At 39.8% G+C, this 26,692-nt stretch overlaps 1 protein-coding gene and 1 long non-coding RNA gene across 2 annotated transcripts in view; both read left to right on the top strand.

The window, feature by feature from the left end:
- Positions 1–26,692, top strand: part of LOC145344407 (uncharacterized) — a 1,015,876-nt gene that overhangs the window by 272,135 nt on the left and 717,049 nt on the right. The gene's annotated exons all lie outside the window — the stretch shown is intronic.
- Positions 1–26,692, top strand: part of ugt8 (UDP glycosyltransferase 8) — a 97,985-nt gene that overhangs the window by 50,282 nt on the left and 21,011 nt on the right. Inside the window, exons 2-3 of the mRNA XM_080191518.1 lie at positions 1,656–2,479; positions 17,359–17,501. Of these exons, the coding sequence (XP_080047644.1) occupies positions 1,658–2,479; positions 17,359–17,501 (965 nt within the window). The 5' untranslated portion in view covers positions 1,656–1,657. The remainder of the gene's footprint in view (positions 1–1,655; positions 2,480–17,358; positions 17,502–26,692) is intronic.

Below are 26,692 nucleotides of genomic sequence, written 5' to 3'. Positions count from 1 at the left end.
AGCCTCCTCCAGGTAGCAATCAGAATGCCAAATGCCACTCTTGTCAGTTTGATAATGTTAAGGTTTGACTGAAGGAATGGAATTACACCAAGTTCAGAAGAAGATTCTATGGAATGTGCAATATTTCCAGCATTTTCTGGTCTTAGAAATTTTCAACATTAGAATTGTTGCTTCTCATGTTTTTATATAGAAATGTGGTAGAAGAAGGAAAGCATGTGCTGGAGATAATGGGTAGAGAAGAAAACTTTGGAGAGAATGAAAATTTAGTTGGAAAGGGAGAGGAAGAAGTGTTTTGTGCTATTGTGTTGAAGATGGAATTGGGAGATATGTTGGAAGAAAGGTCAAGGAAAACCCATCATTCTGGGAAGTAGTGGAAGGGATAGGGTTGGCCATGTGGGAAATGGGATGAAAACGTTAGAGAGCCCTGTAAACCACATTAGAGTGGAATCTTTGGCTGATGAAATGGAAAGATTTCAAATGCACGACTGTAGAGCTTGTTTTAATCCTCTACCACCCATTTGTGTGCACTTTCCTTGTGTCACTCCTTTGTTCACACACAAGGTCTCTGTGCATGCTTCTCCTCTCTGCTCTTGCTCCTTTCACGCTCAATCTCTTTCCCCTACATCCAGTTGCCATTTAACTTTCCGCATTAATTCCTATAATCTGTATCATGTGCATTTGTCTCTGTCCCTGGTTACTGTTTATCTGCACATGGTAATATTTATTCATTCTTTCTCCTTTCTTATCCATTCTTCCCAGTGCTCTGGTCTCTCTTAAAGGACCTTGTTTTACTCTTACATTATCTAAAACATTCAACATAAATTTACTTTGACTACCATTACTGATTATTTTAAATTGGTGCGCTTGTTCTGTGTTTTACTTTACAATCCATCGATAATGTGAACTCTTGCCCCTTCGGTTTGCAGAAACTTTAGTTACTTGCTTAAAAACCATACTTACAATTCATTTTCAGTTTATGTTGTGTGACTTTGCAGCTGTAAGCTAGCAGTCACACTTTTTAGGTAAACAGCTTTTGGCCTGTGAAGACAAAATGCCAAGTTTACCGTTGCAGGTTAAAGTAATGTCGTGGCAGTTTTGGCCCAGTGAGCTATGAAATGAAAAAATAGATTAATCAAACCAAGCTCCAAATAGTTCCCAGATGGTTCCACATGAAATTTCCAGTGGTTCTATTCATTGTCATCTTGATATTAATTTTTAAAGAAGCTTCTGTGATAGTTACTCCCTTGTTAATAGATGGCATTGCCCTTTATAGATTTAGATAAGAGTCATTAGGGAATTTTGCCTTTTAAAGTATGTCCTTACACAGAAGATTGAAAATCTTTGGACCTATTTCTTTTGTGGATATTGGTTGTAGTCGAAAAAGTTCCACCAAGTGAAGATCAAGTGTCTTCTGTTACTTTGGTTGACATATCTCCCTCAGCTCATGACAGAAACAAAATGATAGATGGATTATTTGAAATGCTTGTCATGGGTCCTCACTGTGCACATACTGGTTACTCTGCTCATCAACATAAGTGACTGTACTTCATAAGTACAACTTAAATTTTATGTCCTCCTTTGTAGCATTTTAGAAGTAGTTGATAAATATTCTGTATATATAATTGGTGCTGATGTTGCTTTTGTTGTATTTTCAGCCATGAAGTTGCACTTCCAAATCCTCACGCTACTCTGGTGCTTTGTGGATGTATCAAAGGCTGCCAAAATTGTGGTTGTGCCGCCGATTATGTTTGAAAGCCATCTCTACATTTTCAAGACGCTAGCTAAGGCCTTACATGAGCATGGGCATGAGACGGTATTTGCAGTGTCAGAAGGTAGAGAGATCCCTTCATCGGATTACTTTAGACTGCTGCGGTATCCTGGTTTCTTCAACAGCACAACAGCAGATGAATTTTTGCAGTCCAAGATGAGGAACATTTTCTCAGGAAGGCTAACAGCACTTGAGCTCTTTGACATTCTGGAACATTACTCCAAAAACTGTGATATCATGGTTGGCAGTCGGGGTTTCATTGCTCAGCTCAAGGAAGAAAAATTTGACCTGCTTTTGGTGGACCCCAATGAAATGTGTGGCTTTGTGATAGCACACCTCCTGGGAGTAAAGTATGCAGTCTTTTCCACTGGTCTCTGGTACCCAACAGAAGTTGGTGCTCCAACACCACTAGCCTATGTACCAGAGTTCAACTCTCTCCTTACAGACAATATGAATTTATTTCAGCGAATTACAAATATTGCAGTGTACTTAGTTTCACGCTTTGGTGTGAATTTTCTGTTCTTGCCAAAATATGAGCGAATCATGCTGAAGTATAAAATTGAGCCTGAACGCTCCATGTATGACTTAATACAGGGTTCCAGCTTATGGATGCTTTGCACGGATGTAGCACTGGAGTTTCCTCGACCAACATTGCCCAATGTTGTGTATGTGGGAGGAATTTTGACTAAACCCGCAAGTGTTTTACCAGAAGTAAGGTTTTATTTATTTTACAACCATGGGGCTCAGTGTTACTTTGAATATTAGTGTGTAAATGTCCCTCAAGGTTCCAGATGATTAACAAAAGAATGAGCATAGAAGATCATAATAGCAGTAGAAGACACAGGTTTATGTCAAAATTGAGCCTGAAGCAGAATTGTCATATTTTATTTAAACCCACAAATGAATGGAGCTTCAAGCTGTTGTGTGATTATATTGGTAGTTGGGCTTAATCTGAAAATGAACAGGTTATGTTGGCAATTGTATTATTGTTTCTGTCACATACTGGGGATTGAAATCTGAAAAGTATATTGTAACTTATCTCTCTCTTTTAAATTGTTTTTAACCTCTATTCTTTAGCACATTAGTGGTAAGGTTTACAAGATGCATATGTTTTTTCTATTGATGTGTTGGAAAAGAAGTTAGCAGAATAGTGAAAAGCACCTGGGAATGCTTGCTGGAACATAAAATATTTGCAGTTCCAAATTTTGCTGCAGTCATGTTTTGATTGGCTTCAAAGGTGAAGCAATAACTCATTGAAAATAGAAAAATTGATGTCATGGTTTAACAGTTGATTGTTTCTCTGTTCTGTTGTTGAATCATTTTACAAGGGTTCTCATCCACTTAGGCAACTCGTGATTACTAGAAACCGGTGCTTTACCAGAAAGCAGCTAGAGAAATCTAATCCTTAAAGGGGCCAGCACCCCAACATAAAATATTGCTTCCTCTAAAGCATGTGGGCCTTCAAATATAGAACGTAGAACAGTACAGCACAGCACAGGCCCTTGAGCTATGTCCAAACTCAAGATCAAGCTATCCTACTCCTTTTCATTCTGGTGTGTTCGATGTGCCTATCCAGTAATCGCTTGAAAATTCCTAAAGTGTCCAACTCCACTATCACAGCAGGCAGTGCATTCCACACCCCAACCACTCTGAGTAAAGAATCTACCTTGGACATCCCTCCTGTGTCTCCCACCATGAACCTTATAGTTATGCCCCCTAGTAACAGCTACACCCTCCTGAGGAAATAGTCTCTGCACGTCCAATCTACCTATCCCCCTCATCTTATAAACTTCTAGGTCGCCTCTCATCCTTCTCCGCTCTAAAGAGAAATCCCCAGCTCCCTCAACCTTTCCTCATAAGACCTATCCTTCAAACCAGGCAGCATCCTGGTAAATCTCTGTTCTTATGTTCTCTCTCCAATGCTTCCACATCCTCCTTATAGTGAGGTGACCAGAACTGCGCACAGTATTCCAAATGTGGTCTCACTAAGGTCCTGTATAGTTGCAGCATAACCCCACAGCTCTTAAACTCAAACCCCCTGTTAATAAATGCTAACACACTATAAACCTTCTTCCCGGCTCTATCCATTTGAGTGGCAACCTTCAGAGATCTGTGGATATGAACCCCAAGATCTCTCTGTTCCTCCACATTCCTCAGAACCCTGCCGTTGACTCTATAATCCGTATTCAAGTTTGTCCTACCGAAATGAATCACCTCGCACTTATCGGGTTAAAGTCCATCTGCCAGTTTTCTGCCCAGCTCTGCATCCTATCAATGTCTCTTTGCAGCCTACAAGAGTCCTCCACCTCATCCACTACTCCACCAATCTTGGTGTCATCAGCAAATTTACTAACCCACCCTTCAGTCCCCTCTTTCAAGTCATTGATAAAAATCACAAATAGCAGAGGACCCAGCACTGATCCCTGTGGTACACCACTGCTAACCGGCCTCCAGTCTGAAAATTTTCCTTCCACCACTATCAACCTCTGTCTTCTATGAGACAGCCAGTTACTTATCCAATCGGCCAAATTTCCTTCTATTGCACACCACCTCACTTTCTTCTTGAGCCTACCATGGGGAACCTTATCAAATGCCTTACTAAAATCCATGTACACAACATCAACTGCTCAACCTTCGTCTACCCACTTAGTTAGCTCCTCAAAGAATTCAATCATACTTGTGAGGCAGAACTTACCCCTCGTGAAACTGTGCTGACTATCCCAGATTAAGCTGCATCTTTCCAAATGGTCATACATCCTATTCCTCAGGACCCTTTCCATTAACTTACCAACCACCGAAGTAAGACTAACTGGCCTATAATTACCGGGGTCATTTCTATTTCCTTTCTTGAAGAGAGGAACAATTGCCACTCGTAAGGGACGTTGCAGGATTATATAGATCTTGTCATTATGTAGTTCTTGTATTGTGAAAAAAAAACCCTAACTTTTTGCAGTGAGAACATGGGAGCAATTGATGTTGAATTTCAGTTTTTGTAAGGTGGAGTGGCAACATAAATTGTCCAATAATTTGTGACCATTTGAACCTTTTGCACACGAATAAATACATGTACCTTTACTTTGAGGTTAAATTTTCTGACAAACTTTTATTCCATTCTCAAAATCCTATTGCAGGCTTGCTAGATGTCATAGTTTTTAACTAAACTAGTTGATCCTTTTAGGAATGTGGGCAATTTATCACCTGTTTTTTTCCCCTGACAAGTTAAAGTGGATTCCGTTGAATCTCTGCAGCCCTGTGGTGATGCTTCTCCCACGATAAGCATTCCACAATATTGACCATGCAATGAAAGTAGAATGACCATTCTCTGTTCTAATGAAGATTATGGAATGTATTTTACTCCCACAAGATTCCTTTTGGCTGCCTTTGAAAATATTGAAAGTTGCATTTGAAGCAACCTTAGTTGTGCATTGTGCATGTTGTAGGAGGTGGCAAAGACTAAGCAGAATAAGCTTTCACTCCTATCGTTAAAATAGTAGGAAGATTGTCTATTTATCTAGGGAACTTCATTCTGAATTTATGCTGCTAGTCTTGGAGCTTTAAAATGTAGAGGACCACGTGATCTTTGACCTGTTTGGCTGGTTCAAAAGTTTGCAGACTAGTTTGTGCAACTCATCTCTTGGTTGTGGTAGAGTTCCGGTATATTGGACCAAAATTGCTGTCAGTGGTGAATGGATATTTGTGTTGAACTTGCCTATAGATTTTCTCTGGGTTTCTGCAGCTACCCAAAAAGCACAGCGTCCAGTGTAGAATATCTGGCACCTTTGTGGGTAGAGCAAGCAATTGCATATCTCTTTATCCTCAAGGATCATGAACAAGCAGCACAGAGTCTAAGCTAGAAGGTGTCAGGAAAAGCTGACAAACTGGGGTGGAAAGTGAAGAGAGAAAGAATAATTGACTTACAAGAAAGACAAAGTAGAAAAGTAGAATTGTGCTTTAGATGTTAATTACTGTTTTTTAATGAAGTAAATAAGCCTTATCACACCATTCAAAGGGTATTCATAGGGAATGAGTTAGTTGGAGCATTTTCTGATGAGTTTAGTTAACCTGAAGGCAAGTACAGGGATGTAAAGTTTATTCCATGTGTTTGAACAGTGAATCATGATAAAGTAAACTTTTTATGCAGCATTTGAAGGAATTGAGCAACTTTTGACAGTGGCCACCTGATTCCTGCCAGAAGTTGTCAGTTTGACATCAATAACAGCAGCACTGTCATTTTCTATCTATTTTTACAGCATTATCAAGCCCAATATTGTTGTTTGGGTTTGAACTTGAGTAGTTTAGTTTATTTATTAGTGTTACAAGTAGGCTTACATTAATACTGCAGTGAAGTTACTGTGAAAATCCTCTTGTCACCACATTCAGGTACCTGTTTGGGTACACTGAGGGAGAATTTAGCAAGGTCAATGCACCTAACCGATAAGTATCACGGAGTGTGGGAGGAAACTGGAGCACCTGGGGGAAACCCGTGCAGATATGGGAGAACGTGTAGACTCCGCACAGACAGCGACCCAAGCTGGTAATCTAACCCGGGTCCCTAGCGCTGTGAGGCAGCAGTGCTAACCACTGTGCCACTCTGTCGTTCATATTCCTGCACTTAATGTTCTAGAATAATTACTTAAGTGGACATCAGACATTGATTTGTATTCACTAATTTATAAGGGAATTACACGCTTATGGACTTATTGCAGTGGCATTGGAAGCAAGCTCTATAGTTTTGTGAATGTCCCCGAATAATCAGGGTTGTGGAGCACACCTGGTTGGATTGCAGGAAAGGCTTTGTCTCAATTGTTTGCAAAAAGACTAGAGCCTGATTCTACCAGTTAGTGTCAGCCTGTGCCTAGCTCAATAGTTACAGCTGTGTATTCATTAGCAGTTCACTGTTCTAACAACACTGACTTATAGTTGGACTTGAATGACTGCTGTGCGCTCTGGTAGTTTGCATAATAAGCTATGTTTCTTTTTAAGCTCAGGTTTTCTTGTATGCTTGGATTGAAATACTCTTGGTATATGTACAAATGTCCATTCTTAGAGGAAATACTGAAGATTATTATTTCTTTGAGGCCAGAGTTAGGGTTTATGCCATTATTTGCCTTTTTTTTGAGGTGTAGTCATGTTTTGGTATTCAGCAATTGATAATGCCTCTGATGGGCAGCCAACTTTCGAAGCTTCTGTTCATTCTCGTGTCACTTGTTTCATTTAATGACATTCAGCCTAATGAAGTTTTATTTACATCCAGAATGTGAGCCGTTGCACCAGAAAGCACTTCATTAAGGTATGCCAGGCATGTGCTTTTAGTACTAGAATTCAGTTAAAATTTTTGACTGTGACAAGTTGTAACACTGAATTAAATCTGATAAGTGCGCTGGTATCACTAGAAAATGATCAAAAAAATGACTATTTTAAAATCCACTGATCCAGTAAAGCTCTCCAAGGAAAGATCCTTGCCATCCTCACCACAAAAGCATTTGTGTGGCTACAGTTGTTTACTGTTTTATTCTAAGCACCTCCAAAAACATTGGGATTGATGTTGCTGACATTTTAAATTTTACTTTAAATGTATTGCATATTTTTTATTCTTGAACTTTTTTCATTTTCTCACACCTTTAATGTTTTTACATTTCACTTTTTGACATCTCATGTATATGACCTATGAGAAATTTGTATTTCCCAATCTTTGTTTTGGAGCATTAGTCCAAGCCTCCTGCTTCTACGTGTTGACTGTGAGTAAAGGTCAGTGGAATGAGCATGACTTTGAGCTTCCAGTTCTGATTCCTGGCCAATTTACGGTAATCCCTGTGTGACGTTATGCAGTAAATGCTCAGTGAGAATAGGATTGATAGTAAAGATCCCCATTAGCACTTGAAAATATTACCAGACAAATGAGGAAATGAAGGCCTGTTGCTGCTTCTGGAACCATACATGTGTTATCCATTTATGGGATGTGGGTATCACTGATTAGACCAACTTTATTGCCTATCTCTCCTTGTCCTTTAGAAGGTGGTGGTGAGCTGTCTTTTTGAACAGCTGCATTCCTTGAAGTGTATGTAGAGCCACTAAGCTGTTAGCGAGGGACTTGCAGGATTTTTACCCAGTGACAGTGAAAGAACAGTGATATATTTCCAAGTCAAGATGATGAGTGACATGGAGAGGAGCCTCCAGGTGGTGGTGTTCCCAGGTATCTGCTGCTGTTGTCCTTTTATAGATGATGCTGATTGTGGGTACACTAGTTGCAGTGGCACAGGATATACCCAGGTATGATGACGGTAGTGTCTGGGACATTATCTGTAAGGTATGATTGAATGTATGACTATGTCAGGCTGTTGCTTGGCCGGCCTGTGAGACAGCCCTCCCAATTTTGGCACAAGCCCCAGATGTTAGTAAGGAGGATTTTGCAGGGTCAACAGGGCTACGCTTACCATTGTCATTTTTGATGACAGTCGTTGCTGGTGATCCATCCGGTTTCATTATTGTTCCGTTTGTAGCAGTTAAACACAACTGAGTGGCTTCCTAGACCAGTTCAATGGGCATTTGAGCAATCCACATTGTTATCAGTCTGGTGTCTCAGGTAGGCCAGGCCAGGTATGAATGGCAGGTTTCATTTGCTAAAGGACATTTGTGAACCAGATGGGTTTTTGCCGATGATCAACAATGGTTATCATTAGACTTCTTAATTCCAGATATTTTGGGTTTTTTTAATCCACCATCTGCTCTGATAGAATTCAAATACATGTCTCTGAGCGCATTGCTCTGGATCTCTGGGTTACTAATCAAGTGACAATACCACTGCCGCCGTCTCCCCCTACTACTGCTGATTTTGGAAAAAAGTGAGTTAGAGGGGGTAAGCTTGAACCCCTCGAAGTAATTTTGTCAACTCTGACAGCGAGACCATCTAGCTGTCTAGTTTCATCCTTATAATTTCTTATGATGATCCCTAGAAGACTACTTGTTCAGATAAATGAATAGGAAATGGAGTAAGTTGCAACAATTTATGTCTCCTCATAACAGTGCACTTGATAAAAACAAAAAATGAGTTGTAGAGCCAGAGAAATTCCGATCTGGTATATACTTTTTGTGGAGTTGGAATTTTGTTGTTATTTCTGACATTTTTGTTCCGTGGTGACTCTTATTACAGGAACTGTAAGGTATTTAGTTATTTGTTAACATCAGCCAGGTTATTGGCTAATGGAGTCAGTTTAGTATCAGGTCTGATATGTTTTGTCACGAACCTGAACCTGGTGAGAAGTTTACAGAAAAGGAGTGGAAGACCAAAATATGAGATGTTGAAAGAAAAATGAATGCATTTTTTCAAAAGAAATTGTAATCATAAGAACATAAGTAGTAGGAGCAGGAGTAGGCCATCTAGCCCTTCGAGCCTGCCTTGCCATTCAATAAGATCATGGCTGACCTGAAGTGGATCAGTTCCACTTTCCCGCTTTCTCCCCATAACCCTTAATTCCCTTGCCCATCAGAAACCTATCTACCCGTGACTTAAATATATTCAGCGAGGTAGCCTCCACCACTTCAACAGGCAGAGAATTCCAGAGATTCACCACCCTTTGAGTGAAGAAGTTCCTCCTCAGTTCCGATCTAAACTGCTTTCTCCCCCTGCCACCTCCACTGCCCCCCGCCTTATTTTGAGGCTGTGCCCTCTAGTCCTGCTATCCTTTCTAAGCTGGAAGAATCTCTCTACCTCTACCCTATCTATCCCCTTCATTATCTTGTATGTCTCTATAAGATCCCCCCTCAGCCTTCTAAACTCTGAGTACAGACCCAGTCTATTCAGTCTCTCCTCATAGGCTAACCCCCTCATCTCCAGTATCAGCCTAGTGAACCTTCTCTGCACTCCCTCCAAGGCCAATATATCCTTGCGCAATTGCAGCGGCCAAAACTGCACACAGTACTCCAGCTGCGACCTCACCAGTACCCTGTACAGTTGCAGCAAGACCTCCCTACTTTTATATTCTATCCCCCTTGCTATAAAGGCCAACATTCCATTCGCCTTCTTGATCACCTGCTGCACCTGCAGACTGAGTTTTTGCAATTTGTGCACAAGGACCCCCAGGTCCCTCTGCACCGTAACATGCTGCAGCTTTTCACCCTTTAATAGAAGGAGGGATTATTATTTATTTCTACCAAAGTGGATAACTTCACATTTGCTAACATTATACTCCAACTGCCAGGTCCTCACCCACTCACTCAGCCTATCCAGATCTCTCTGCAGACTTTCCACACCCTCCACGCAATTTGCTTTTCCACTCATCTTCATGTCATCAGCAAATTTCGTCACCCTACACTCAGCCCCCTCCTCCATATCATCTATGTAAATGGTAAACAGTTGAGGCCCCAGCACCGATCCCTGCGGTACTCCATTAGTCACCAACTGCCAACCAGAATAGCACCCATTGATTCCAACTCTTTGCTTCCTATTAGACAATAAATCCTCTATCCACACTAACACCTTACCCCCAACTCCGTGATTCTAACCTTTCGCAGCAACATTTTGTCAACAACAAGTTTGACAGTTAAATGAAAATATAATCCAATTATACATTTTTTTAAAAAGTCTTTCTTGCTTTAATGAAAATCAGAACAATGGTATCCAAATCCACATGGCAGACTGAACAGGTGAATAGTTGAGTTTGGCTTTCATTTACTTATTAATAAATTTACTTGTGTTTTCCCCTTCTGTATACGTTGCTCTATATAAAATTATTTGTGCTATGCAAATTCTGACATGAATATTTAAAATGTCACTATTGCAGATCCAATGTACTGCTGTCATTGTCACTGTATAAACATAGCTCACATTTTCTTTTTTGTTGTATTGAAAAAGTGACCATATTAACTGCCAGAACCCAGAATGAGAGAATGCTTTTTTTGCTATTTGTGATATTAGTCTTTTGCACAATATGTTAGTACTGCTGTGCAGATAATCAGTGTAATTAATTTTATTTATTCCCAGTTGGTCTGCTAGTCCAATGGATTTTTTCCCCATGGCACTGTTAAAGCACTTATAATACTCAACTGATGTTTCATTTGAATCATTCAATGTTGAATTTGTCTCCCGTCTGTTTAATTCACCAGCGAGTTCTCTCATTAATGAATTGATCATTCAATTAAATATTCCCATTTTTATTTAGAATTCAATTTGATATTTTAAGTACACTAAAATACTTTTTGAAATTGTGATTAAATTCCTGATTCTAGAACTATATAATTTTCAAGAACGCAAACAAGTTTACAAAGATGGATTGTGGAGACCACAATCAGATTGCCATGATTTTACCAAATGGCGGAACAGGCTTGAAAGACCAAATTGCCTAGTCATGCTGAGGTTTATAGCAACAAAATAAATACAGGGAAAGTAGATAAGCATTTGGTGCTAGTACGATGTCAAGAATTACTTAAGGCTTTAGTTTGTACATTAGGTACTGTGTACTACTACAGAATCTATATCTGGTGTGATAGAAGATTGCAAGTGTAAAAAATGCTATCTTGGAGAGATCTCTACTGAAATGGGTTTAGTTTAGAGGGTTATTTCTTCTCTTTCAGGAAATGGACTTTCATGCTGACAGAGTAGATGAGATATGTTCCTACAAGGAACGCTCAAATGTTTGGGCAACTAAACTCTACTACATGTGTACTTTTTTTTAAAGCTTGGTTTGAGAGCTGTCAAGACACTTTTTGTGGTTAGGCACCTGGCTAACTAAGAGTAGTAACTTGAATATGCGGTTCCAATTTGGGACATGACATTTCAGCAAGGCTGTTAAGGCTTTGAGGAGGTGCAGAGGAGATCTGAGAATTATACTAGTGAATTGAGATGCTTCCATCATGCAGACATAACTAGGGGAAATTGGGATTGTATCCTTGGAGCAGGGAAGATTAAGGAGAGACTTAATAGAAATGTTCAAATTATAAAGAATTTTGATCAAATAAGGAGAAATTGTTTTCACTGTCAAGTGGATCAGTGGCCTGAGGATACCAATTTAAGAAATTGGTAAAAGAATCAAAGGAAGATTAGGCAATCTTTTATTGCAGAGTTGTGACCTTGAATGAACTGCCTCAGAGTGATGCAAGCAGATTCAATGGTTCCTTTCAAAAGGGCATTCTTTATGAAGAAAATTTTTCAGAGACACTGGGAAAGAGTGAGTGATGTGAATTGGGTAGCTGTGATTAAAGCAAGCATGATGGGCCAAATGGCCATCTGTTGTCCTTGAAGAATTTGTTACAAAAGTATGCTGGTTTTTGAGAATAGTAATCACGAAACTACCAAAGGAAATAAAAACATGCAATGATCTTGGGTAAACTGACTTAGTCATAATCATTTTTAAAAATGGCTAAACAAATTAAAATATAAATCCCTGAAAAGAAAATAACTGAAGCATTGTGAATAGTGTGAATATATTTGCTCACTTGCATGGTTTAATTTGTGTGCATTAATGTGTTTTTGTTTCGTCTGTGAAATACCTGTTTCTAGTTCTATTGTGCATTAGTAATGGTGGACTGTTCAGAGCCTTAGATTTGTTGCCTTTGATTCAACAGCACTGTAATTTTCTGAGAGGCAGGATTTATGAACATGTGGAGAGGTATAGTATGATCAAGAACAGTCAACATGGCTTTGTCAAAAGCAGATCGTGCCTTACTAGCCTGATTGAGTTTTTTGAGGATGTGTCTAAATACATTGAAGGAAGAGCAGTAGATGTAGTTTATCTGGACTTCAACAACGCGTTTAATAAGGTGCTCATGCAAGGCTTATTGAAAAAGTGAGGGGGCATGGGATCCAAGGGGACATTGCTTTGTGGATTCAGAACTGGCTTGCCCACAGAAGGCAAAGAGTGGTTGTAGATGGGTCTTTTTCTGCATGGAGGTCGGTCACCAATGGAGTGCCCCAGGGATCAGTTCTGGGGCCCTTGCTCTTTGTGATTTTTATAAATGACTGGATGAGGAAGTGGAGAGATGGGTTGGTAAGTTTGCTGATGACACAAAGGTTGTAGGTGTGGAGGGATGTCAGAAGTTGCAACAAGACATTAATAGGATGCAAGACTGGGCGGAGAAGTGGCAGATGGACTTCAACCCAGATAAGTGTGTGGTGATTCATTTTGGCAGGTCAGATAGGATTACAGAATATAATATTAAGGGTAAGACTCTTGACAGTGTGGAAGGTCAGAAGGATCTTGGGGTCCGGGTTCATCGGACGTTCAAAGCAGCTTCGCAGGTAGAGGCTGTGGTTAGGAAGGCGTTTGGTGTACTAGCATTCATAAATTGAGGAATTGAGTTTAGGAGTCAGGAGATAATGTTGCAGCTGTATAAGACCCTGGTCGGATCCCACTTGGAGTACTGCGCTCAGTTCTGGTCGCCTCATTACAGAAAGGATGTGGAAGCCAGAGAAAGGGTGCAGAGGAGATTTACAAGGATGTTGCCTGGATTGGGTGGCATACCTTATGAGGATAGGTTCAGTGAGCTCGGTCTTTTCTCCTTGGAGAGACGAAGGATGAGAGGTGACCTGATAGAGGTATATAAGATGTTGAGGGGTATTGATCGAGTGGATGCTCAAAGGCTTTTTCCCAGGGCTGAAATGGTTGCCACAAGAGGATACAGGTTTAGGCTGCTGGGGAGTAGGTACAGAGGAGATGTCTGGGGTAAGTTTTTCATGGAGGGTGGTGGGTGTGTGGAATCAGCTGCCGGCAATGGTGGTGGAAACTGATTCGATCGGGTCTTTTAGAGACTTTTGGATAAGTACACAGAGCTTAGTAAGATAGAGGGTTATAGGTAAGCCTAGTAGGTAGGGATATATTTGGTACAGCTTGTGGGTCGAAGAGCGTTTTGTGCTGTAGTTTTTCTATGTTTTTATGTTTCTATATTAGCGATCAACCGTTTCCCTCTGTCTTGGGAGTTGCCATTGACCAGAAACTGAACAGACCTAGCAATATAAAAATGCTAACTACAAGAGTAGGTCAGAGGCTGGGAGTTCTGCAGCATGTACCTCACCACCTGATTTCGCCAAAGCCTGTCTGCCTTTCACATAGCACAAATCAAAAGTGTGATGAAATACTCACCACTTGCCTTGATGGGTGCAGCACCATCCAGCACAAAGTAGCCTGCTTGATCGGCACTCCATCCACCACCTTCAACATTCACCCCTCTACACATTGGCAGCGGTCTGCAAGATGCATTATAGCAGCTTTCCAAGGCTCCTTTTGACAGTACTTAACAAACTTGTGACCTCTACCACCTAGATGGACAGGGGCAGTAGATACATAGGAACTGCACTACCTACAAGTTTCCCTCCAAGCCACACAGTATCTTGAGTTGGAACTAAATCATTATTCCTTCACTGTTGTTGGATCAAAATCCATGAGTCCCCTAACAGCATCAGTGTACATAGCACCACATGGACTGTAGCGGTTCAAGAAGGCAGCTCATTACCTTAAGACATCCAGGGATGGCCTAGCCAGTGACGCCCACATCCTGTGAAAGATTTGAAAAATAACTCTAGCACTTTTGAATTGCAAGGTTGAAAGTTCCAGTTCTACTCTAGGAATGAGCACAGAAATTTAGGCTGAGACTCCATATTGAGTAAGCATGGTCCTATCAATGGTGCTGCCTTTTGGATTCAATGAGAGGATTGTCTCCACTGTCCTGGGCAATTAACATTGTCTGATCATTGTCACACTATGTACCAATTGGCTGTGTTATATTTGGACTTCACTTCAAAAGTACTTAATTGACGATAAAGCGCTTTGGAATATCTAGTAGTTATGAAAGATGTTATATAAATGCAAGTCTAGTTTTGGAGTCCAGTTTGACATTGGCAAATGTTTAATATTTCTGTGCAATGCCAATTAATGAGAGATGCACATTATATGTTGAAATATGAACTTGAGAAATATTTGGTGTGGATGTTTTTATGATGAAAAAGTTGATGTTCTGCAAATATAACATCGTACCTTCAGGGCCAGAGAGCTTATGTCATTATGAACTTAACATGCTGTTGAAAGCCAATTGAATGTCATTTAAGGTGTAATTTTTTCAAATGACGAGACTAATTGGCAGCTGTTGTCACTGCATTTTTTTTAACCTTTTTATTCCATCCAAAAAACAAATTCCAATTGAATCAAATTCATAGACCCCACGAGAGAGACAATCACAATCCAAGCTGATAGGATGTGGCATTGCACCCCGTCGAGGGCTTGATCTGACACTTCATTTCGGCCAAGAGGCCGAAATGACTTCAAAAAGTTGCATCAAGCGATGCCTTGGTTAAACCTGATTGGCTCCACCTAATATGGGAGATCAACCTGCCTGATTGTTGACTTTCCCATGCCAGGTGCTTCAGAGGTTGCTTATCAGTTGTTGTTTGTGGGGACTTCAATGCAGTTTGGGAAAGTGTGGAATCACTGTTTTCGAAAATGTCCTATTTAACTTCATGTGCATACTCCAGAAATCACCAAGTAAAATGCCAAAATAGGAATAATTTAGATGATGGCCAAGTTTTGTTGATATTTGAGTCAATGTATTTGCATTATATAAATAGCTCCTATGCTGCCATTTTGATAAGTACATTGGAGATTATGCATTCATTGATTGCAGCAAAGAATTATATAAATCTGATGGAATGTGTTTCATTTAACAATGATATATCGTACCATTTCTACTTTTACAAGTTTTTACATTGTCTTTATGGTCTAAAAAAACTTGCCTATGTCGACCTTTTATTGAAGTGGACACTGTTAAGGGTATGTATGGTTCTTGCATTGCTTGATATTGCTTAGATGGGAGATATTGCTTGTGATACAGTTTATTTTTTTTCATTCTAATGTTTTATACTTGGGTGCTGGTTTCATGTTTCCAGAGATTATTGTTAAATTATAGAATACATGAATAATACAGCAAAGAAGGTGATTATTTAACCCATTGTGTAGGTGCAATCGCCTTTAAAAGAGCTATCCAATTAGTCCTAATGCCTTGCCTTTTCCCATATCCCTCTACAATTTTCTTCAAGTATTTATCTAATTTGTTTTTGAGAAGTCACCATTGAATTTGCTTGGGCAATGCATTCCACATCATAAGTTGCTATCCATTTTTTAAAAATCAATTTTTGCCAATTAGCTTTAAATCTATCAAAATTGTTTTTTTAAATACCACTTTCTCTCATTTCTGCTCCATGAAGAACATCCCCAGCTTCTCTAGCCTCTTCATATGGCTGTAGTCCCACATCCTTGGGGCCCTGCTAGAAAATTTCTTCTGCACCTGCTATAAAGCTTTAACGTCATCCTGAAGTGAGGTACACTGAATTGAACGTACTGCTTGATTGAGGCCTAACTGTGGTTTATAAAAGTTTAGTAAAGCTCCTTTGTTACCCTATTCCTTAATTCATCATAACATACAGCACGGAAGAGGCTATATGCCTTTGCTGGCTCTTTGGTAAAGCTACCCAATTACATAGCCAAGAATTTTTTATGCATTTTAATAGCCATTTGTTACTTATATTTAAAAACCAGGCTGATTTTACTTGTTTTCGCATCTGTGATAATTTTGTTGCTTGTATAATCCAAGTTCTGCAGAGCAATCTTTATTGTTGTTCTGAGCACTTAAAGATAAAAATGTTATCTGTCTAATAAGTTTCATGGTTATTTTATCCATTTTAATCAATTAAGCTCTTTTTTAGTTGATTTACTTCCTTTAAAATTTTGCAATACAGCTTTTTAAAAAAAAAATCCCACATTTCCACAAGGGAAAGATGTGTCTGATCATCTCATCTCCTCTTGTCTTCCAGTTCAGCTCAGGCTACTCCTACACTTTACCTATTTTTCTGTGGTTCGTCAGTACCTGTGCCAGTTCTTGTGACTGAACAACAATGCCAAAGCAGTGCTTCTGGCTCTTTGACTTTGCCTTTCTTTGGAATTTGGAAAAGTCAGCAATCTTGGAGAACTTCAGAAAACGAACACAGTTGACACATCATTACAGTTACAAACATTGAGAACATGAGTTTAATGGGAAAGTAAAGCATAGAGGGTTGTAGCAGACATGGAAACAGAATAGCATTCAGAAAAATGAGTGAACTTTGAGATTAACACTGAGCATGTAAAATGCAGTATGTAGCACAGACCCAGAGAAACCACAGAACAACTCTTCGCACATTTTTTGTTGGAAGATGCTCATATGCATGGCAAATTAACACATCTGATGTAAAACATATTAACAATATAATAAAAGATCTGAGCCCTTTGTTACAATGTCCTTTTCAGTTAAAATATAAATAGTTAAGTGGCTATAAATAGTTGAGTGGATTTACAGTTCAATACGCAACAGCTTCCACCCTGCATTCCCATTCTAATGAATAATTAAAGAGCCCAGAAGTCAGGGTGCTAGTGGGCCGGTTTAAAATTTGTGTTGTTACAAAGAATTGCTGTGCTTTAGCCCACTGCATGTGCACAATAATATCTTGTAGTGGAAAAAGAATCTTGGCAAAGATATGTATGATTCTACATATTTTACAGAAAGATAAATTTAGGCAAGTTTGTTTTATTCTAGTGAAATATTGATTTGTATTCCTTTTTTGTATAATTCAGGACTTTATGACTTGGGCAGATGATGCTAAAGAGAGAGGTTTTGTCCTGGTATCGTTTGGGGCTGGTGTGAAGTATCTGTCCGATGACGTTGCACACAAATTAGCAGGAGCTCTGGCAAGGCTTCCTCAAAAAGTGATGTGGAGGTATGTTCACACTGGGTGGCATGATGGTTGATGGAAGAGGAGTGGAGGAAAACAATATACAATTGTTCTTCAAAAGTAAATTGATTCTACTGTTTTGATATTGTTCTTTGTAATGCATATTTTAAATCTGCCAATGAAGCTTTCCAAGTGTACTTTTGATTTTATAAATCAAGGTAATTTTACACTTTTGATAAATACAAAGCCCATCAATGCTTTGTGATCTAAGTATAGAACAATTTCAGTGTTTATACCTCAATATCCAATTGTAATACAATAGAAATGCTGACGTATTGATAGCTGTTAATTTAAAGATTATGCTTTTGTTAAGCACAATCATGTCAAATATGATTATGCCCATCAACAGAGTATTGTTTATGGTGAATTATAGTGAAGCATAGGTTGTACTGGGGGTGGGAGTGGGTTAAGGGTTCACGTCTTAACTGACTTGATTTAGAAAGAAGCATGTAAGGTACCTGCTTAGTAAAGTATGTTTATTGATTGACACTTAGAATGTCAATCATGTTTTTAAATTACTGTAGATATATAAATTCAATTTTGCTCACACACCAGTTTTTAGTACATTTTTCATATGTTTAAATATCATCTTAGCAGATCTTATTTTTCCTTCATTATTACTTGTCTCAACTCAACACTTTGTTAGCAAAAGATCTGCTAAAACAAATGGGCCTATTTAGTGAGTTAATGAATCAAGTTGAGGATGGTTGGCTGTGATCATGTGAAATTTAGTGAGAACTTCAAGTTTATGGAGTTATGCATTGGAAAGCAGGACGTGCATTGAAGACAACAATACATAAAGGTTTTAGTGTCAAAGCCTTTGTTTAGGCTTGTGTGTTAGTTTTCTGTCCCTTCACAAGGTGAGAATGTATTGGTACGCTTAATACTGAATCAGCCTCTTTCAAATTTACTTGAAAATTAACTGCTGCATTGACAAGTTAATTACCCTTCAATAGTGGTAATGCAGTGTGTGTCAGTTTCAGCTGCCAAAAAAACATTGTGTGCCAAGCATCATTTAAAAAAAAAACTGGGGCAATTCGGCTATGTCTGCTCTAACATAGTGTAGCACCTTTTAAAAATCTACTTTGTTTTTTGTTTCGGGTGGCCCCCTTTTTGGGGGATGCCCCTTTTAATTTGTCCTTAGTTAATTTGATTTAGTCTAACCCTTAGTCATAAAGGTTGACTAGTATTTCCGTGCTTTAAACGACCCTTATCACCTGATCTGCTTCATCTGGCTTTGTCCAGACTGCACATAGTCCGATCTATCTGACCCAAGATTGTTGGTTTTGAGATGCGCCTGCACATCAATACATTCATCTTTCCTGCTTTTGGGAAGGAGCTGCCTTTTACATTTTCAAAAAAAAGTGCTGTTTACTCAGTGCCAATAAAGACAAGTGAAAAGTGGATCTCTTTACTTCTGTGTATAGTCAACACCAATCACCATACTGTGGGTATCACTTATATTCACTTTCCTTATTTATATTTTATTTGCTGTGTAATAGATATTCCAGGTTGCTTCAATTTCAGGAATGGAATTTAAACCTCCATAAAGTTAATTGATTCCTTAACAATTCCATGTAAACCTGAATGAATCATATGAAAACTTTATGATCATACTGTATTCCTTTTTCTAGTACGTCAAAGACTTGTATCAGACTGAAAAAGAACGTCTAGTTCAATATTATTCTGTCAGTGTCTAATTTAAAATATATTTCAGTAATTTTAATATTGGATCTGATCAAATGCTACCTGTCTTGTGGAATACATGATCACTTAAAGGCGCTGTCGTGCTCTGGTACAATTTATACATTTTCCCATAAAATGTGTCCCATCATGAAATGTTATACTATCTGCAGGAAATTGATCACGTACACTATTTACATATAATTTGATAGATTTGTCAAATCTAGGTTAATTGCTGTAAATTGTATGGGCTGGTAACTCTGTGCAAGGTTTATTCAAATTGAACAAGAGAAAGGGCTAGGAAATGGCAAAATTGATCCTTTCAGCTGCTAGAAAGCACAGTATTAGATCACTTTCTACCTGCATTAGTTGCGTTCTGTTTGGTTTATGCCTAGTTTGCCTCTTCTGATATTTCGGCTCTTTAGAGGAGAATGTAGGTGATCTGGTTAGTAAATTTGCAGATGGCACAAAGATTCAGGGAGCTGCGGATAGTGAGGAGGATTGCCAGAGAATACAGCAGGATGTAGACAGACTGGAGACTTGGGTGGAGAAATGGAAAATGGAACTTAATCAAGGTGATTCATTTTTGAAGGTCTGATGCACCAGTAAACAGTAAATGGCAGAACCTTTAAAAGCATCAGCATACATAGGGTTCCAGATTTGCAGATACACCACTCCCTGAAAGTGGCAACACAAGTGGATAACGTGGTCAGGAAGGCATATACCATGCTTGCCTTCATTGATCGGGGTATAGAGTATAAAAATTGGCAAGTCATGTTGCAACTGTATAGAACTTTCGTTGGGCCACATTTGGAATTTTCTGGTTCTGGTTGCCACACTAACAGAAGGATGTGGAAACTTTGGAGAGCATACAGAAAAGGTTTACCAGGATGTTCCTCATTTTGAGCATATTAGCTATGAGGAGAGATTGGACAAACATGGTTTGTTTTCACTTGAACGTTGGAGGCTGAGGGGTGACCTGATAGAAGTTTACAAAATTATGAGACATGGACAGTTGGAGTCTTTTTCTCAGGGTAGAGATGTGAATTACTAGTGAATAGAAAAGGGGGAAGTTTTAAAGGAAACGTGGTTTAAAGGAGATGCCAGGGACAAATTTTTTTGCACTAGAGGGTGATAAGCACCTGGAATGCACTGCCAGAGGAGTTGGTACAAATAGATACAATAGGGTTGAAGAGGCATCTTAATATACATTAATAGAGGGATTTGGACTACGTAGAGACAAAAGTCCTGCTGTTTATAAAGGTGTCATGTGTCATTCAGGCTTGGTGGGCTGAATAGTCAGTTTCTATGTGGTACTATTCTTGGGTTTTTTTCTTAGATCTATACCCAGTTCTTTATTCAGGTTGGTATAAGAATGTAACATTAGAAATAGGATTTTGTTTTATTTCCTGCCCTGTTGCTTTAGAATCATGTATGTTTCACTGAGTACAAATTCTCTCTGATTCGAGTACTAAGATCTGGGCTTGTGTCTGCAATGAGTGGACCCTATGGAAGCCTTGATGCACACAGGTGCTGTAAATGTCTGAAAGGTTAGCATTTCCAAGGAACTGATTCATGCTGCTTCAAACACTGTACGTGTCACTTCGCACTGATTTCAGTTTTGGATACTTGGGCTAGATGCACTCTACTTAATGAAATACTTGCCTGAGAAATATTACACAGGTTCATCTACCGCCAACCCCACCATAAGGTCAGAAGTGGAGATGTTCTCTATAGTATCATTTGCAATTTTTCAGGTAGTGAAACAATTCTGTGTCTGTATGCAGAAAGACCTAAACAGCATTTGAGCTTGGGCTAAGTGGCATTTAACCGTTGCACCATGCAGGTGCAACCTGCCCAGGCAATGCCCAGCTCCACCATGATCCAATCTCTTATCACCTTGAAGGACAAGGGCGATGGATGTATGGGAACACTAACACTGGCAAGTTGCCTTCCAAGACACGCACCATCCTGACTTGGAATAGTGCTGCTCCTTCACTGTTGCTGGATCAAAATCCTGGGACTCTTCCTAACAGCACTTGGTTCATGAAGGTAGCTCACAACCATTTTCTTGCAGGCAACTCTTGTTAGGCAAAAAATGGTGGTCTTGAGGGGATTGAGCTATGAGGAGAGGCTGAATAAACTAGGCTTGTACTCGTTAGAGTTTAGAAGAATGAGGGGAGATCTCATTGAGACGTATAAGATGATGAATGGGATGGATAGGATAGAGGTGGAGAGACTCTTCCCGCTCAAAAAAGACAGTAGGACTAGGGGGCACAGCCTCAAGATAAAGGGGGGGCGGTTTAGAACGGAGTTGAGGAGGAATTTCTTCACTCAAAGGGTGGTGAATCTCTGGAATTCTCTGCCCGTTGAAGTGGTGGAGGCTGCCTCGCTAAATATTTTTAAGAAGCGGGTTGATGGGTTCTTGATAAGAGAGGGGATTAAGGGTTATGGGGAGAGGGTGGGAAAGTGGAACTGAGCCACGACAGATCAGCCATGATCTTATTGAATGGCGGGGCAGGCTCGAAGGGCTAGATGGCCTACTCCTGCTCCTATTTCTTATGTACTTATGTTCTTATACCATGAAAAAGACAAGTTATCTTAATAACCTCACTTCTGGTTACATTCTGGTATATAATTTGTCATCTTTTTTAAAGTTAGAAAAAATATTTGTTCAATAGCTCTGCTATTTTGTCACTCCCTCTGGTTCCTTGGAGGTAAATAAAAGGAGAAAACAATGTTAACTAGTTATTCTCCTTTTTTATATACTTGTAAAACTGTTGCAATCTTTTTTAATATTTACCTAATAAATATTTTATTTAATATTTAACATTTTTAGTCTTGGCTAATTTACACATTCTATTTTTCCCTTCTATCAATTTTAAAAGCATTCCCAATCCTCAGGCCTACTGCTACCTTTGTAACACTATAAATCGCTTATTTTAATCTAGCATTATCCTTAACTTGTTTACGAAGCCAAGGATGGAATTTTTTTGCTTAGATTTTTGTAGCAAAGCATGTGAACATTTTGAATTTTTTTTTTGTTAGATGTTTCTGACTTTTTATTTAACAGTATTTTTACAGCTCAAATGTAGCCAGCTGTCCCTTCATACCTATGTAATTGCATTTGTTTAAGTTGAATGTTTGTAATTGAGACTGGAGAATGTTGCTTTCAAATTTAATATGGAAACAAGTTGTTTTATGATTGCTATTTCCTAGCAGAATGTTTGCAATGAGATTAACAACTAATTACGCCTCATTGCATGATACCATATATGAGGGTTTTATCACTGGTTGGTTCCATAATGCATTGTTCCAAGAAACTGTCACTAAAATATTCTACAAACTAATCTTCCAGCCTACCTTTGCAAATTTGATCCAGCCTGTATGAAGATGAAAGACGTACACAATTATTAGATTGCCATTATACATTATCCTGTAATTTCTTGCTTCATGCTGTGTAAACTACTCCTACCAGTGTTTTCTTACCCTTATATCCACCCATGTTGATTCTACTTGACCTTCTGAGCTAAGATTCTTTGTTGCTAATGTCCTTCCTTTACTGTCAGGGCTGCTGCTACTTCTCCAATCTGTTTGCCGTTTTGAAATATTGTATACCCTGGGTATTTATTTCCCACCTTGTAACCATTTATTTGTAATGGTGATTTGATCTAAACCATTTAAGTTTATTTGTGCCATTTATTCATCAATCTGTTTGAATGCTCAGATTTTTAGAAGTCTTTTGTTATTTGCATGAACCTTATTCACTGATGCATTATTACTGTTAAACTCTTGGTCCTTTCCTGATCCAATCTGCTTGACTTTACCCAAAATTACTTTGGTCTTGACTTTTCTCTAGATTTATAAATCTCCCTTCACTGAAGTCCTCTCCCACCTTGTTAGTTGAAAATCCTATCCACAGCCTAGTTATGATTTGCCAAAACACCAGCATGGTTTAAGTGGTGCCTGTGCCAATGGAATCATTCACTCTCCCACATAGTGGTGCCTGTGTATCAAAAGCCTTCCCACACCATTCTGAATCATGTTTAATTCTAATCATCTTGACCCTATTGCAATAGGATGTGGTTCAGTTAACGATCTAGAGATGATTACCTTTGGGGCCCTGCATTTTAACTTTGACCCTAGTGCAGCAACATATTATTTCTAATTCTACCTACATTGATTCCTATGTGGGCCATCACAATCTGCTCCTCTCCAGCGATGAGAAGATGCCCTTAACCTTGCACTGAATAGGCAACAGAATTTTTGGAATTTCTGCTTGTGGCTGCAGAGAGCAATCTACCCCACTGAATACACTGGCCCCTATGGCTACATCCCTTTTTGTTAACTCTATTTTGACTGGTAGCCTGCACCAGGGTGCCCATGATCCACCCTGAAGTTCTTGTTTTCATTAAAAAGGCACAAGCATTTAATTTTCTGTATGAATGCCTGTCATATTTATAACAAATTAATCATGCAGCTCAAAAATAAATAAATGACCTGAAAGTCCTGACAGTGACATGACTACAAGGTGACCAGTGCTGGGAACTGAATATTCAAGAGTACTTGACATTTTGAAGGTGAGGAAGCAAGGGAAAGATGGTGGGGTAGCTCTGTTAATTAAGAATATTAATACAATAGGGAGTAATGAACTTCATTCTAAAATCAGAGCATAAGATCTGTTTGGGTAGCAATAAATAATAGGAAAAGTAACCAGTCAATTATGGGAATAATTTGTAGGTCTCCTAGCAATAGGGACTCTGTAGGATGGGGTACACAGGAAGAAAAGAATGGTAATCTCCAAGAAAGGTATTGCAATAATCATGGGTGCTTTTTAATCTATATATAGATTCAGATTGGTAAAGGCAGCCTGAAAGATAAGTTTACAGTGATTTTGAGCACCACATTCTGGAGCTGACCAGCAAGCTGACTATTCTAAATCTGGTAGTGTGCAATGTGACAGGATTAATTAATGACCTCCAGGAAGGTGTCTCTTGGAAGGAGTAATTATAATATGATTAGATTTCGCATTGTGTGAGGGAGAAAAAAGTGTGTCTAGGATTAGTATTTAAATGAGATAAAGGCAATTACAAGAGTATGAAGACTGGCTAAAATGACTGAGAAAGCTAAAATAAGGGTAGATCAGTAAGAGATGCAGTGGCAGATAGATATTTAGCTAGCAATATAAAAATACGTAGTAAGAATTTCTACAAGTATTTGATTTATTATTGTCACATGTATTAACATGGTGAAAAGTATTGTTTCTTGCAAGCTATACAGACAAAATATACCATTCATAGAGAAGGAAATGAGAGAGTGCAGAATGTAGTGTTATTGTCATAGCTAAGGTGTAGAGAAAGGTCAACTTAATGCAAGGTAATTCCATTCAAAAGTCTGACAGCAGCAGGGAAGAAGCTGTTCTTGAGTCAGTTGGTGTGCGATCGCAGATTTTTGTATCTTTTTCCTGAAGGAAGAAGGTGGAAGAGAGAATGTATGGGGTCCTTAACTATCCTGGATGCTTTGCCGAGGCAGCAGGAAGTGTAGACACAGTCAGTGGATGAGAGGTTTGCGTGATGGACGTTCATGTCCTTTTGTAGTTCCTTGCGGTTTTGGGCAGAGCAGGACAAACAAGAACAAAGAACAACCCAGCACGGGAAACAGGCCCTTCGGCCCAACGAGCCCGCGCCGCCGCATCCTCCTACACCTACCCTGCTCTGCGTGTCTGCGAGTGGGACCCCTAACTTAGCCAGATTCAGTGTCAATTTGATATACCAATCAGCCTAAGAGCACATCTTTGGGGTGTGGGAGGAAACTGGAGCGCCTGGAGGAAACCCATGCAACCACAGGGAGAATGCGCAAACTCCCACAGACACAGGCCCAAATCCATGTATCTGCACAGCTAGCAGTGCTAGTCACTGAGCTGTTGCGGCGCCCGTCTACCGGTCCAGGATCAAGCACACACACCGACACGAAGTACTCGGCCACTCCCGGAACCTCCAAGAGCAGCCCACGCACGACCCACCGTGTGCATGCCCCTTGTTTGACAACAAGGTGGACCTCCACCTGCGGAATAAAAAGACAAAAACGTTAACATGTAAGTCTGCATTTCCGGTGTCGTCCCGAGGCTCTGACCCTATTTAATACCCCCTACTATAACCCTCCATCCTTGTCTCGCTCATGTGTCTATCTAAGTGAACCTTAAACAAGTCCAACGTTCCTGCCTCCACCACCCTACTTGGTAGCGCGTTCCATACCCCCACGACCCTCTGCGTGAAGAACCTTCCTCTCACATCCAAATTATACATTTCCCCTCTCACCCTTAGATCATGACCTCTCGTAATTGTACCCAGTCTAGGGAGCAGCCTCTCCCTATTGACTCTATCTATTCCCTTCAGTATCTTATATACCTCTATCATGTCTCCCCTCAATCTCCGTCTTTCCAAGGAGAAAAGTCCCAGCTTCTCCAACCTTTCCTCGTAACTCAGTCCTTCCATGCCAGGCAACATCCTGGTAAACCTCCTCTGCATCCTCTCCAGAGTCTCCACGTCCTTCCGGTAGTAAGGCGACCAGAACTGGACGCAGTACTCCAAATGTGGTCTCACCAACGTTCTATACAACTGAAGCATTAGATGGCAGCTCCTATACTCTATACCCCTTCCTATAAAGGCTAGCATTCCATAAGCTTTCCTCACAACCTTCTCCACTTGTGTCGCAACCTTCATAGACTTGTGAACCTGCACTCCCAGGTCCCTCTGTATTTCTATACTCCTAATCGGTCTACCTTTTATCACGTAGCTCTTCTCTGCATTATTCCTTCCAAAATGCATCACCTCGCATTTGTCAGGATTAAATTCCATCTGCCACCTATCTGCCCAATGTACCAACCTATCTATATCCTGCTGTATCACCTGACATTCCACCTCAGTATCCGCCAACCCTGCCATCTTGGTGTCATCCGCAAACTTGCTGATCACACCACGTATGCTCTCTTCCAAGTCGTTTATGTATACTACAAAGAGGAGAGGTCCCAGTACTGAGCCCTGTGGCACACCACTGGTCACTGGCCTCCAGCCTGAAAAGGTCCCCTCAACAACTACCCTCTGTCTCCTATTGCCTAGTCAGTTCTCAATCCACCTAGCTACCTGTCCTCGTATCCCATGCGTCTTAACCTTTTCTACCAGCCTACCATGAGGGACTTTGTCAAACGTCTTACTGAAATCCATATAGATGACATCAACGGCTCTCCCATCGTCAACCATTCTTGTCACCTCCTCAAAGAATTCTACCAGATTCGTAAGGCAAGACCTCCGTCTAACAAAGCCATGTTGCGTATCCCTAATCAGATCGCAACGCTCCAAATGCTCATACATCCTACCCCTAAATATTTTTTCCATTAATTTCCCTACCACCGATGTCAAACTCACCGGTCTATAATTTCCAGGGTTATCCCTACTACCTTTTTTGAACAGCGGTACCACATTTGCTACCCTCCA

Source organism: Carcharhinus amblyrhynchos, chromosome 1 (assembly GCF_965287045.1).
Source record: "Carcharhinus amblyrhynchos chromosome 1, sCarAmb.v2.hapA, whole genome shotgun sequence".
Classification (NCBI taxonomy): Eukaryota; Metazoa; Chordata; class Chondrichthyes; order Carcharhiniformes; family Carcharhinidae; genus Carcharhinus; species Carcharhinus amblyrhynchos.
This window is presented reverse-complemented; position numbering and strand designations above follow the sequence as displayed.